The following is a 13676-nucleotide window of genomic DNA, read 5'->3' as shown; positions in this document are numbered from 1 at the left end:
ATACGATGGATGTACAGTATAAAAACTACCTTCACCGCCTTTGAGAGTGAGCGACAGTGAGGGGCCTTTATGAATACTCCGTAATAGGAAGATTTCATTAGTCAATAATACATCTCATCTAATTGGTCAACATATCATTACATAGCAAATACACAATCCAAAAGCTTGATTTCCTCACTTTGCATGAGAATGACAGAGGACAAGAAAGTGGCAGAAAAGGTAATACCTTTCATCTTATTGGCCACCGGATCTGCACCGACCGGAGATCAAGTTGAAGCTACCCCCGATATCGGCACCCTTGGTCTTTGAGTTTGTTCTAGAGGAAGAGCATCATAAAATAACATCCATCCCGCACTCCCTGGAAAGTTATTCTCCAAACTACTTACTTACCTACTACTTCTACCCCCATTGTAAATCCTTCTCTGAAATTCTTTTCGTTTCATTAGTAAAAGTTTTCTGTCCGAGGAGTTTTGAGAATTAGTTCTTTTTTGGAATTCAACACCAACACCAAGTCAATCATCCACCAGAAGAGAGAAAGAGATACAAGATTAGAAGGAAACCTTTGTCTTGTGATTTTCAATTCAAGTCGCCAATATGCCTACTGCTGAAGGGAGACCTCAAACTCTCTACGATAAGGTTCTCCAAGACCATATCGTAGATGAGAGAATGGACGGTACCATCTTACTTTACATCGGTATGTGTATTTCGGGAGGAATTGGGCATTCAAATACTGATTCTTGTTATAGATAGACATTTGGTACACGAAGTTACTTCGCCGGTATGTTTCTTTTCGTACGTTATCATAGGGTCAAATTCCTAACCAACTTTTATAGCAAGCTTTCGAGGGTTTAAAAAATGCCGGTAGAAAAGTTAGAAGACCAGATTGTACTCTTGCTACAACTGATCATGTAAGTTTGCGTCTATCAATCCATCAAAATACAAATCTAATACTCGCTTTAGAACGTTCCAACCAGTTCCCGGAAATCCCTCAAAAACATCGAAACTTTCGTCGAGGAAGAAGATTCTAGACTTCAATGTATGACGCTCGAAGATAACGTCAAGGATTTTGGAATCACATACTTTGGTCTCGGTGATAAGCGTCAGGGTATTGTCCACATCATTGGTCCTGAACAAGGTTTCACTCTTCCGGGTACCACGGTTGTTTGTGGTGACAGTCATACTTCCACACATGGTGCCTTTGGATCTTTGGCTTTCGGAATTGGTACGAGTGAAGTGGAGCATGTACTTGCGACACAAACTTTGATTACAAAGCGAAGCAAGAATATGAGAATTCAAATCGATGGTGAGCTTGCACCAGGTGTCACAGCAAAGGATGTCGTCTTACATGCGATTGGAAGAATTGGTACGGCTGGTGGAACTGGTGCCGTCATTGAGTTTTGTGGTTCGGTGATTCGAAGCCTGAGTATGGAAGGTAGAATGTCGATCTGTAACATGTCTATCGAGGGTGGTGCCAGAGCTGGTATGATTGCCCCAGATGAGACCACATTTGAATATCTCAAGGATAGACCACTTGCTCCAAAGTATGGTTCTGAGGAATGGGAGAGAGCTACAAAATACTGGAAGAGTTTACAATCCGACGAAAACGCCAAGTACGATATTGATGTCTTCATTGATGCAAAGGATGTTGCTCCAACCGTCACTTGGGGTACCAGTCCTGAAGATGTCGTTCCAATCACTGGTTCAGTTCCAGACCCAGAATCTTACACCGACAAGGGAAAGAAGGAGAATGCTATCAAGATGTTGGAATATATGGGACTTATTGCCGGAACTCCAATGGAAGAGATTGTTTTGGACAAGGTTTTCATTGGTTCCTGTACCAATGCCAGAATTGAGGATCTCCGAGCTGCAGCTGGCATTGTCAAGGGAAAAAAGATTGCTGACAACATCAAGCGAGCAATGGTTGTTCCAGGTTCCGGTCTTGTCAAGAGTATGGCAGAAGATGAAGGTCTTGATAAGATTTTCATGGATGCTGGTTTCGAATGGAGAGAAGCTGGTTGCAGTATGTGTCTCGGAATGAACCCTGATATCTTGGCACCAAAGGAGAGATGTGCTAGTACCAGTAACAGAAATTTCGAAGGTCGTCAAGGAGCTGGAAGTCGTACTCATTTGGTGTCGCCAGCTTCAGCAGCAGCTTCCGCTATTGTTGGTAAGCTTACAGATGTGAGAAAATTTTCCCAGGGAGCCGATTCATCGCCAAAGAAGGTATCACCAACTAGCTATCAAGGCAAGGCACATGTTGATGAACGTGTCGAGACTGATGATGAAGAGCGAGAAGTTATTGGTGATCAACCAGAAGATAACTCCCCACACACAAACACCACCGCTGCACACTCTTCCGCTGGTCTTCCAAAATTCGAAGTCTACAAGGGAATCGCAGCACCGTTAGACAGAGCTAATGCCGATACCGACGCTATCATTCCTAAACAGTTCTTGAAGACTATCAAGAGAACTGGTCTTGGATCTGCTCTTTTCTACGCTCTTCGTTTTAACGAAGATGGAACTGAGAAGCCTGAATTTGTTCTTAACCAAGAACCATACAGAAAGGCCAAGGTTCTCGTTGTCACTGGACCAAATTTCGGATGTGGAAGTTCTCGGGAGCACGCTCCATGGGCTCTTCTTGATTTCGGTATCAAATGTATCATTGCCCCATCTTTCGCTGATATCTTCTTCAACAACACTTTCAAGAATGGTATGCTTCCAATCCCAATCACCAACAAAGCCGATCTCGATGCTATTGCAGCAGAAGCGTATGCAGGCAAGGAAATTGAGATTGATCTTCCAAATCAAGTTATCAATGATGAATCTGGAAAGAAAATCTGCAGCTTTGAAGTGGAAGAATTCAGAAAGCATTGTTTAGTCAATGGACTGGATGATATTGGATTGACTCTTCAAATGGAAGATAAGATTTCGAATTTTGAAAAGAAGATGACAAAGGAGACACCATGGTTAGACGGTAGTGGATATTTGAAGAGAGGAAAGAATGGAAAGTTGGCGGTCAAACCAAAGCCGGTACCTAGAACCAATCGGGGAGAGGAAATTAAGGAACCGCTTGAATGGTAAATTTATTTGATTTACCGATTATCATTTAACAGATATTTTTTCTTCGCATGGTTTTAGGGAAGTCTGGTGTTTATGCCTTTTTTTCTTCTCTTCTGTTTCATAATCTGGCTTGCGATTCAAGGAGTTTACTTACATTGAGCTTGAGCTAGCTAGTCAGTTTGATTTGCTCTTTTTTTTTTCTGTTGGGAGCGGATTGATATCATTCGTATATGTCTGGTTGATCAGTTACACTATGCGTTGTATGATGGATAGGGAATGATGAGAATAAGTGATGGGAAAGAAAAGTTTTGCAATGCGATGGATGAATGGGGATATTGTATGGGGAATGAAGGAAAATGAAACATAATGGCATGGCATGGTATGGAATGGAAAGTAGATCTCTAGATTATAGTCTAGTGTTCTTTTGCATTGAACGAAATGGAATGATATGATATGAAATGATGTTAAGTCAATTGAGTTTAGTGCTTGAATTTTGATGATGATGGTGATGATGATAATGATGATGTATGTGTGTATGCATATATTAGCATTAAGTAGCCACTTCACTTCACTTCACTTCCACTCCTTCGCTTTATTTAAATCGCTTGTATGTACGTATTAATTAATTAGCTAATTATATAATTACATTAAAGTTAAAAATTAACAATCATTTATCAATGAATTGGTAGGCCATTCGTAGCCTGTTTGGTTCCATGCCTGTTGGGTTGTTAGCTGGGTGTTTTTTCTGCTTTGTTTTGTTTTGGTTTGTTTATTGTACTGTAGTGATTTATCTATAGGGGTGGTGTGGACAGTTTGCGGGGGTTGTTCGTGTGTATGTGTATATGTATGCATGTATGCTTGGAAAAGGGGGGGGGGAGGAGAGAGGGCAATTCCAACAAAACACAAGAGAATAAAACATACCGTCAAATTCGCATTCCGATACGCCACCGGATGTTTCTCAATATACTCCGTCGTCTCCCAGCCTTCCGGATCGCACGTGACGCTCTCCATGCCCTCGCGCTGATAGATCCTCACGTAATCCACGTGCATGGTTGTCGGAAAGCGCAGATCGCCGAGCAGGATCTGACTCCAGGAGCCGCTGATGCCCAGGTTGAGAATAACGCTCATGGGTTCTTCGCTCACGAGTCGCTGGGCGACATTTCCATTTTGGCCGATGGCGCGGCCGTCCATCATGAATGTTTGGTCGTCGCCGACGAACCAGGCGATTTTGCCCGTGGAGGAGACGCCAGGGGTGTATTCGAATGCGTATTTTTGGTATTGGAGGCCGTCGTACCAGTCGTTGTTGAGGAGGGTGGTGCCGGAGATGGCTTGTTGGAAAGGGCCTCCGCAGTATGAGTTCATGTTTGTGGTGTTGTAGTTGGGGATTTGGAGGAATGCGTGATTGGGACGATAGAAGACGTCGAAGGGAGCGACTTGGAACGACTGTGTGACGACTCCAATGCGATTATTGGGATCGACGCTTCCTTCTAGGACGTCGATTTCTGGGGCTCCGCGACCGGTTCCGGGGGTGGGATGATCTTGGCCTTTGCATGTGCAGGAATTGAGTTTTTGACCTGGAAGCTCGGAGAGTCCATCGGGAGAACTTTGGTTAGGGGTAATGCCGTAATCGCAGGAGTTGTAGGTGTAAGGCCATACGCCTTCAGTGGTAGCTTTGTAGCCCGGACGACCCAAATTACCCATAGACCAGACACCGGGCCAGAGACCAGGAACTGCGGAGGGGCCTGGAAGAGAGATGGATACCTCAAGGATACCACCTTTGAAACAAAGTTGGTTCCAAGAGTTGAGCATACCGGATTGATATCCGAGGTTGTGGTTTGCAAAAGCATCCATGCGTAATTGGAGAGTACCACCTCCGGTTGTGACGGCCACGGGATCTATAGGAGTATCAGTATATGGGCAGTGAATACTATTTTTCAAAGACGAAGTCCAGAACGTCATGGGTCATTCCCGAAACATGGAAACCAAATCTGACTTGCTCATCATACATGCCAAGAATCCCACAACCTTAATTCCACCTTCACTTTCTCGGCTCTTCTCTCACCTCCTCTCTGTCCCTTAATTCTCGCCATTTCTCAAAATCCATTATTCAAACCATCTTCTCCCTCAATCACAATCCTCATCTTCATCCAAAACAAGAAGAAAATCTCAAAAACTCACCATACCACTCCATGTCCTGCGTAGCCCCATACCAAATATTCGGCGCCGTCCAAAATGGATCATCCCCAGGATAAAAAGTTCGATTATTGTTATTAAATTCATCCGAGAAAACTAGATTGAGAGTTTCTCCATTAAATGTAGATTTTCTAGTTCTCGAAGCTTGTGGTGTGTCAGGATCGATTAGGGTTGTGCGAACATTGCGCAGGAGGGGATAAGTTCTCTGTTGCGGGAGTTAGAATGAGAGAATAGGGAGGAGAAAGAGTACAGATTGAGAGAGAAGAAAAAAGGCAAGTGAAAAAAAGATCAAACTAACATTGTTAACATGCGCCCACGCCGGTCCATAATCCACATAATTCCCACCGCCTCCTCCCCCCGCCCCCCAAACCCTCGTCGTGAAAGTCAACACCGGCAACAAGATAAAAACACAAAGTAATCCAATAACCATAAAAATGCCCCCAATAGCATTTATCAAACTTTTCTTTTCCATCCACTCATGAAACGTAGGTTTGAAATCCCGATCATCATTTTCATTCGGGATGTGAAGATTATCATCATCTTCAATTTCATCATCATATAGTATAAATCCCTTTTCACCTCCGAAATAGGGATGGAACGCTGCTACGCGGTCGTCGGGATAATTCCATTTTTCAGGATTATCAATGAGAGCGGCGCTGGAATCGCGAAAGGGATTTCGGAATATAGAAGAAGATAAGGAGTCGGATGATGTAGATGCTTCAGATATGAAAAGTGGGCGAGGTGCACTTAGCTCCGAACCGTATGAAGATGGTGTACGGGAATTGGGGTAGCGGGAGTAATCATGGCCTAGATCTTTTAATCCTTTTGGTGTACCCGATCGTGATGAATCTCCAATCTGTAAACCAATTCCTGCCAATTCTGATTTTCGTCTTAGAAGTTGTTGCGGAGAACTAAGACCCTTTCCTCTCTTATTTGTATTTCCATTATTTGGTGTATTTCCACTCGAATCTGTGGATGTGGGAAGAGGTAAATCACCAGAAGAAGAAGAACCTGCAGGTGAAATTGTACCACCCACTAAACCACTCTTTGTTTCATCACTACTATTAACCGTCGTTGATGAAGCCGAAGGATTAAGAGGAGATGGTACAACTGGCAAATATGATTTGTGATTCATACTTAAATTAGATACACGACGTTCCATTGGCGGAGTATTCGAAAGTCTTCGCGAATCCGGTCTGACAATATCTGTAGTAGAACTAGGTGAATTCGATGGGCCCGCATTGATATCGATTGCTAACGACACATTTGAACGTCCAGCTTGAATCATTTCCATAAGAGGTTGTTGAGAAATGCGCATCTCAACCTTTGCAGGAGGAGAAACTTTTCGTAATGGCGACATTGTGCGTGGAGTATCTCTCACTTGATTTGTTGAAGCAGATACCAAATCTCCAAATATCTCTCTCTCCTCGAGTTAAATTCAGTCAAATCAAGCTAAACACAATACACCTCATAACATCCATATAAGATTCAAATTTCCAGCAGAGATTTCCTCAAGAAATTGTTCATACATCAAATAGTGAATAACCAGCCATATCACTCATGCAACCCAACCCTCACATTCAAAATCGCATTGCGAATTCGGCGATAGACACAACCACGCAACCTAAAGCAATCTGCCAAGAGCGTGACGTTTTGGGTTCGAATATATCTATAAATACCTATAAGTAGATAGATGATGTCCGAAAACGACAAAGGAGTTTCCGAGAATTCTAGGTATTGCTGTCCGGAATTGGTTATGATGTTCTCGAATATTTTTATCGCATGGAGCTTTGGAATGTGGAGTAGGTGACTGATAAGAGCTGTTGGTGGAGAAGTTCCCCAGAATTGAAGATTAAGCTTAAGGTTATCGGGACTTCGACAAAAGAAGGAAAGAGAGAAAGAAAGAATCCGGTATTTATTTATAGTAATCGAAACGATTGAGACTATATCAATGAGATCTATCTATCGTATGGATTACTGATGATAAAGCAACAGAAATATGTATGCGAAAGCGACAGTGATGATCGAGATGAAGTGAAAACGACAGTAGACTATGGAAGTCAAGGAAGAGGAGGAGTAGGAGGAGGAAGATGAAGAAGGGGAAGAAATAAAAAGAAAGCAAGATAACGAAACGAAACGAAACGAAACGAATGAAAAGCATCTCATAGTAAAATCCCTAGCTAGTCCTCATCTCGTACTTAGTCCTCGTACCTACACTCACCAGTGCAAGTAACTGCAAGTGCCAAAGGATAAATTCCAACTCTATGCACACATACATACATACATACATACATACATACATACATACATACATACATACATACATACATACATACATACATACATACATACAATACCTAGTACATCTATACCTAGTACCTCTAGCTATCTATCTATCCGTCACCACCCACCAATTAAACATCACCATCACCATCACCATCACCATCACCATCACCATCACGCACTCCCATCTCGGTTACTCCCCTCCCCTAGACAGAACAGAGTCGCAATATCGATTATGCATGTATAGAGAAAGCTGTATCTTTTGTACCGGTATACTTTCGCGAGTCTGAGGGTGGGTGTCGTATTTAGATACTTTTATATCTATCTGTTTATCTATCTATCTAATCGCAAGATGATAATATGATATCCTCATCCCGATATGACATCAATATATATGAATTAGATATTCAATCACCCATTTGATCAGCCATCCATCTGTTTATCCATTCATCATATATATATATACATACACACATAACATTCCCTTACCAAAAACATCACCCACTTATCATTCACACACACCACTCTCCATCCAAAGCTAAAAAATCTCCACGCCTGAGCAACCTACGAGTACCTACCTAAATCTCGTAACCACACCCCAACGCCACTAACGAACGTTATTTAACTGCCCAGACAAACAAGCACATTAACAAGAAAAGCCTATCTTGATCTTAATTCTTAACCAATTATTTATGTATATATCGGTACGATACAATACATATCGGTACAATACGATATAATACAATGTATAATAGATAGGAGATAGGAGATAGGACATACATAGTACATACACTACAGTAAATCCCGCTATCGATTTCGATTTCGATTTCGATTTCGATACACATGATATATATAGGTAGGTACACATACACATACACATACATACACATACATACACATGCATTTCATTCATATTTTCATACTTTCCGCACTTTTCACTGCCCACACAATAAACAGTAGGCAATCTTCTTAAAAAAAAAGCTAGGTATATGTGTACCTAGGTAGATATCATTATGAATATAATCAATGAAAACAACATACATAAACATACATACAGTGCTCATCACAATCACCATCACATAGCGAATATAAACTTCAACATGAGCATTATACTTTTTGATTGCTCTCTCTCTAGCTCGCTCACACAGACAGATGCATAGACACAGACATATCGTACATCTATTCTCCGCACACCTGAGAATGCTTAATCCATTCAGATGCATATTGCATATCCTCATGCTCTCGCTAACCACTTCACTTCACGAATATCATCTATGCGTCCATCCCTCCAATCCAGATTTCCAGATTTTCATACTTCATGATCCGTAATCCCTCCCTCGCTCCGCTCGTTTGCCTATCGAAACTTCATACAGTATACACGTAGTACATACATCTAATGACATCCTCTTCTCTTCTTCATTCCGAAGCTGCTGTGTCCATCAATCAATCAATCATCAATTGTATTCCCACGAGCCCCACTCTCTTCAAGTTCATCACTTCTCGTGTCTTGAATTCCAGACCTCTCATCCATTCATTCCATTTTCTTTCATCCAATTCCATTTACGAGTAATATCGATATAGAACCAGTAAAATCAATCCCCTATTCACGAGCAATTTATTCATTAACTTTTTTCTTTCTTCCTTTCCCGCCAATACTCTCAAGACTAAAAGCCAATTCATAATCATTATGCCCAATCATTGAATTTCAAGTTCCGTGAATTCGGCGACAAACCGTTAACCTCTCTTCGGAAGATGCAAATCCGCTCAGTTAAGTCTGACAAACAACGTGGTTGGTTTCCTCGTGTAACATCCCTACATATATGGGTCTTGTAGACAGCCAACTATTTAATAATATTCAGCTAGCTCTTCTCGTGTCAAGTATAGTAGCTCAAGGACCATATCGAGAATCTTTGTGCGACAATGAGTTTTGTTGACGAACGACTTCTTGTTCATCATCTTCATTATCCCATCCCAGAACCGACTTTAACGAATTCAATTCTTTTTGTAGTTGTTGGAGTCCTCCTGCCACTCCGCTCAGAACAGTAAATAGTTGTTTTTGCGTACTCTTCGGTGTATCATCGATGAGAGATCGTTCTCTTATCATAGAAACATCGGCTGGGGTAGGATATGGAACAATTTGATTATTGGGAAAATTGTGGATCGGCAACGGCTGGGTGAATTGGTTATTTTGAAGCGGTGGACCTCCCTGTTGCATGACTTGTTTGATCGCAGGAGTTTCGTAGAATCGTGGTCGATGCAATACAATTGGAGTTGCTCGTGACTGTTGCCCATTTGCGCCTGGCTCCCCTTCATCCATATTTCCTTGATCGAGTTCTTCGCGGGCAATTTGAGCTTGTAACATGGAATCCAATTCTGCTTCTTGAGCTTCCTTCAATCCGGGGGTCCTTAATGGTGGTCGTGGTATGGACGGAAGAGGTGGGTATGGACTGACATAATGACCTGGTGAATTGAATTTACTGAATATGCTATTCTCCTCTTCGAACGTTGGTTTTTCAAATTCGGATCGCTTTCGCTTGGTGGAGGGGTCGATTTTTTCCGTATATCTTAAAGCTCTAGCATCTTGATCCCCTACAATTACGATATCCAAGAGTCAGTAAAAGTATTCTAGCCATACAGGATCATAAAGCAGAGGATGTAGATACCCAGATTTTTTATTCTCAAACTGCATTTATTCCCTTTACTTGTGAAAATACAAGTCGCGCAAGCTCCTTGAAACCATTCTTCCAACACAATACAGTGAGAGAATCGTCCATAGCCCTGTTTACAATGCGAACATGGGTTTGCCATTATTCTTCCTCTGGTGGCTACCATACACGCACCTCTCTGCTGAACGCGTGGACTCTCGGTCGATCTTTCCGGTGGTAATTCCTGGTCTTCGCGCCATGGTAAATCGCGCATTTCGGGTAGAACCTTGATGCGATCGAGAAAAGTCGGCTCGTTTCTATGATTGCCAAATGAGTAATACTTGTCGTTTGCATCGTCTGTAGAGATATCTCCATGGCTTGACTCTCGTCCATTGACTCTTTCTTCGTCCCGACTTTCTGGCGATTGTCCGTTCTGCGTGTAGTTTTGTCCTGGACCTATTTCTGGCGTCTCACTCATTTCTATATCATCTGTCATATCCGTTCTGGACGAAGGCGCCCTATGTCTCCTGGGGCGCATATTTCTTTCTTCTCTTTTTCGTTTTGGTTTTCTTTCTGGTGACGGCGAAGTTGAATTTGCTTCAGAACGATTGCGCGATTCAGGAGTTGGCGCGTTGTCGGCAGTCTGTCGCGTCCAAAGTCCTGGTCCGTTGGCAGAATATCTTGTTTTGGCAGATGCGTTACCTCGGTCGCGAAGTTCCATTTTATATGATGTGGTTTATTAGCTGGTCGGCGGGACTTGACAGCGAGAGATTTTGTTATGTGCAGAGCTAAGTAAGTGATTGGTCTAGCTTGAGGTGGTTAGGCCTAAGCGATAACCTTAAATTTTGCTCTTATCGGTGTGCCTAGCCTCCGGAACCGTACATCTCGTAGACTGACTCGGCAAAGGGTTACTAGACAAAATTGTGAATTAGATGTAAAGCATCATCGTGAAATCGATTTCTCAATTTCTTTCCCAACAGTACAGGATCCCATAAAAAGTGAATAGAGAAAATACTTTAATTTGATTCTATTTGTTGAAGCTACCTAGGTACTTACTTGAAGATGATATAATATTTTGACCTCAGGGCACAACTTGAGCGCTCGCATGTTTTCGCTTATGAAGAGATTCTTCACCAAATTAGCTGATCTCCTACGATGTGCATTTAGAGTTCATTTTGAAGCCTTTTCATATCACTGTAGATATCATATTATGATTACTGTATCATTTGACTCACGTGTAACATCGTGAGATTTTAAGCAAGTATGACTTCTAGATTCACGCATTTTTATTGCTATTAGGTTTAATATAGGCTAGTTTACAAGATTTATATACGCTCATGCCGTAATGCTTGTGAATTTCAGAATATCATCGAAGCAACGTATCAATTATCGTCATCCTCCACACCAAGTGTTTTCTTCAACGTATTAAGCTCTCTCTGGATATTATCAATACCTCCTTGAAGACCACTGATAATTCCCATTAGCTGCAATTGCTTTCTCTTTGGCAAAGTTTCTATGAGTGGAGCCGCGGCAAAACTTAGTCCATTCGGGGTAGTAACAAAAGTTGGTTGATATTCTCGTTGACGTTTGTTGCCCGCTTTCTGGGGTGGGGGTTGCGATATAGTTGATCCATTACTCATGATGACTTGTTGCTGACCTGCAAAGACGCTGGGACTGTGATTAGGTTGAACTTGAAATTGCGGATGGGGTAGTTGAGGTTGAGGTTGGTGCTGGGGTAGGAGTTGGGGTTGATGTTGGGGTTGATGTTGGACTGGAGGTGGAGGTGGAGGTGGAGGTGGAAATGGAGATTGGTATTGCGCCTGTTGCTGTTGCTGGACTTGGGCCTGAATTTGCTGTTGTTGTACTTGGGCTTGATGTTGCTGTAGTCTAGTTTGAGGCGGTTGCTGTTGTTGAGCTTGAGGTTGGGGTTGTGGTGGTTTCGCTTGCTTCGGGTCTGGTTTGTCTTGTTGTTGCTCTAGCTTGGACTGCTCATGTTGTGGTTTTGGAATTTGTGGTCTAGGTAGATTTGGAAATGTAGGTTGGGATCCTGCTTGAGTTTGGTTGACAGAAGCCCAAGTTGTAGATGCCGGTCTACTTGGAGCTGACTGGGGAGTGCTTGCACTTGGAGTATTGCTTGGTTTTCTGGTTGGTTCCTTGACGCTCGATTCCTTCTCAGCAGATTTGCCAACAGACTTGCGTAAACCACCATTTCGAGTGTTGGGTGTGGACGAGTTGCGCGTAGCCATATTTGGAGAATTGACAGGTGCCCATGAGGTTAAAGATGAACGAGGCGGGCGTCCTCCGCGCGTCTTTGTAGACCCCAAACCTGTGTCTACTACAGGAGGTTCTTGCCATCCCGTTTGAATTGGCTTTTCTGGTTCTTCGACACGGGCTTTCTTTGCTGGCGGACCAGAATGATTGCTTTCTTCAGCCTTCTTCTTTGTACTAGATCTATCTGGCGTCTCTTTGACAGCATTCTTTGCTGATGCTCTCCGTGCACTTGAGGATTCAGGTTCTGGAGTTACTCGAATTCCGTCTTCTGCAGTAAATTCATCGGGCTCGACTACATTGGTATGCAATTAGTAATTGATGTTAATTTCTTGCAAAGAAAAACTTACTCTCTTCATTAGTCTTGATGCTGCAACGGTTTGGTCTGCCACTTAATTGACAGCTAGCGCATGCTCCCTTGAAAAATCCTGGCAGCGCGATACATAAGGTGAATTTTCCCCGAGCATTGGCACATGAGAGGCAAGGATCCTCGACTACATTTCCTCGAGTAGCAAGTAAACAGCCAAATCTAATTTGTTTCCTACGGGAATCTCCTCCAGTCTCGATCTCAGAGCCCGCTTCGACTCCTTCCCTCCAAGGTAAAGAACGCTTTGCAGGCATCATTTGTAATCTTTCCTCCATTGTTGATGAGTTTGGATCTCTGAATGAAATTTGATTCAGATACTTCGGAGGTGTGCTGGGGCTGTATCGTTTAGATGCTGAACTGGGCGTCGCGATTGGAGGTTCGTCGGCCAGCTCTGGCTCAGGCGACTCGAGGGTTTGAGGACTAACGGCCGCCATTTTGTTTCTTGGTGCGAAATCAATATCAGATCCTATTGATTCAGGTGAAGATGGTGCTGCCCACTCATCGTCACCATCTTTATCAACAACGATAGTATCGCTGTCTCGGGATCGTCGTGGGGGCATGTTGTTAAGTCGCGTTGATCGAGACGTAATCGGTCGCGATATTTAAAAAATCCCAAGGTGAAATTAGATCGAGCTAATCCTTGTATCGAATATAAATATATGCCGCTTTTATCTCTTATCGGGACTGCACGTCAGGTTGGAGATTTGTTGGAATGGTCCAAAGTGAGATTGGATATAATTGAAGAAATTTTCTCGTAGACAACAATAATGAATATAAAAAGCGTCGGGTAATGTGAATGATTCACAACTGAGTACAGCACAGCATGGGCAGGTTTATCTACTTGGTCGGTAGATATTTTA

General features: G+C 42.7%; 4 protein-coding genes across 4 annotated transcripts; 1 reads left to right on the top strand and 3 right to left on the bottom strand.

Moving 5' to 3' along the window:
- Nucleotides 1-337: 337 nt before the first annotated feature.
- On the top strand, nucleotides 338-3641 carry EAE97_008006 (uncharacterized protein). Its single transcript, XM_038878520.1, has 4 exons — nucleotides 338-694; nucleotides 747-778; nucleotides 834-908; nucleotides 961-3641. The coding sequence occupies exons 1-4, from the start codon at nucleotides 595-597 to the stop codon at nucleotides 3079-3081; spliced, it is 2328 nt and encodes a 775-aa protein (XP_038730770.1). The 5' UTR covers nucleotides 338-594; the 3' UTR covers nucleotides 3082-3641.
- Nucleotides 3642-3720: 79 nt separating this feature from the next.
- On the bottom strand, nucleotides 3721-6613 carry EAE97_008005 (uncharacterized protein; the record flags this gene model as incomplete). Its single annotated transcript, XM_038878519.1, has 4 exons — nucleotides 3721-3777; nucleotides 3982-4955; nucleotides 5239-5458; nucleotides 5552-6613. The coding sequence occupies 4 exons, from the start codon at nucleotides 6611-6613 to the stop codon at nucleotides 3721-3723; spliced, it is 2313 nt and encodes a 770-aa protein (XP_038730769.1).
- Nucleotides 6614-9424: 2811 nt separating this feature from the next.
- EAE97_008004 (uncharacterized protein) lies at nucleotides 9425-10902 on the bottom strand (the record flags this gene model as incomplete). The annotated part of the gene is made up of 2 exons (XM_038878518.1): nucleotides 9425-10125; nucleotides 10200-10902. The coding sequence occupies 2 exons, from the start codon at nucleotides 10900-10902 to the stop codon at nucleotides 9425-9427; spliced, it is 1404 nt and encodes a 467-aa protein (XP_038730768.1).
- Nucleotides 10903-11563: 661 nt separating this feature from the next.
- EAE97_008003 (uncharacterized protein) lies at nucleotides 11564-13376 on the bottom strand (the record flags this gene model as incomplete). The annotated part of the gene is made up of 2 exons (XM_038878517.1): nucleotides 11564-12744; nucleotides 12800-13376. 2 exons carry the CDS (start codon nucleotides 13374-13376, stop codon nucleotides 11564-11566), a joined length of 1758 nt encoding a protein of 585 aa, XP_038730767.1.
- Nucleotides 13377-13676: the final 300 nt, after the last annotated feature.

The sequence above is a fragment of the Botrytis byssoidea genome (assembly GCF_014898295.1).
Source record: "Botrytis byssoidea strain MUCL 94 chromosome Unknown BBYS_016, whole genome shotgun sequence".
Lineage (NCBI taxonomy): Eukaryota > Fungi > Ascomycota > Leotiomycetes > Helotiales > Sclerotiniaceae > Botrytis > Botrytis byssoidea.
This window is presented reverse-complemented; position numbering and strand designations above follow the sequence as displayed.

Excerpts from the sequence above, each read along its gene's own strand:
- EAE97_008006 (XM_038878520.1), top strand. The coding sequence starts at position 595 with ATGCCTACTGCTGAAGGGAGACCTCAAACTCTCTACGATAAGGTTCTC. Across the intron at positions 779-833 it reads TACACGAAGTTACTTCGCCG|CAAGCTTTCGAGGGTTTAAA; the intron begins GTATGTTTCTTT and ends CAACTTTTATAG. Across the intron at positions 909-960 it reads CTCTTGCTACAACTGATCAT|AACGTTCCAACCAGTTCCCG; the intron begins GTAAGTTTGCGT and ends TACTCGCTTTAG.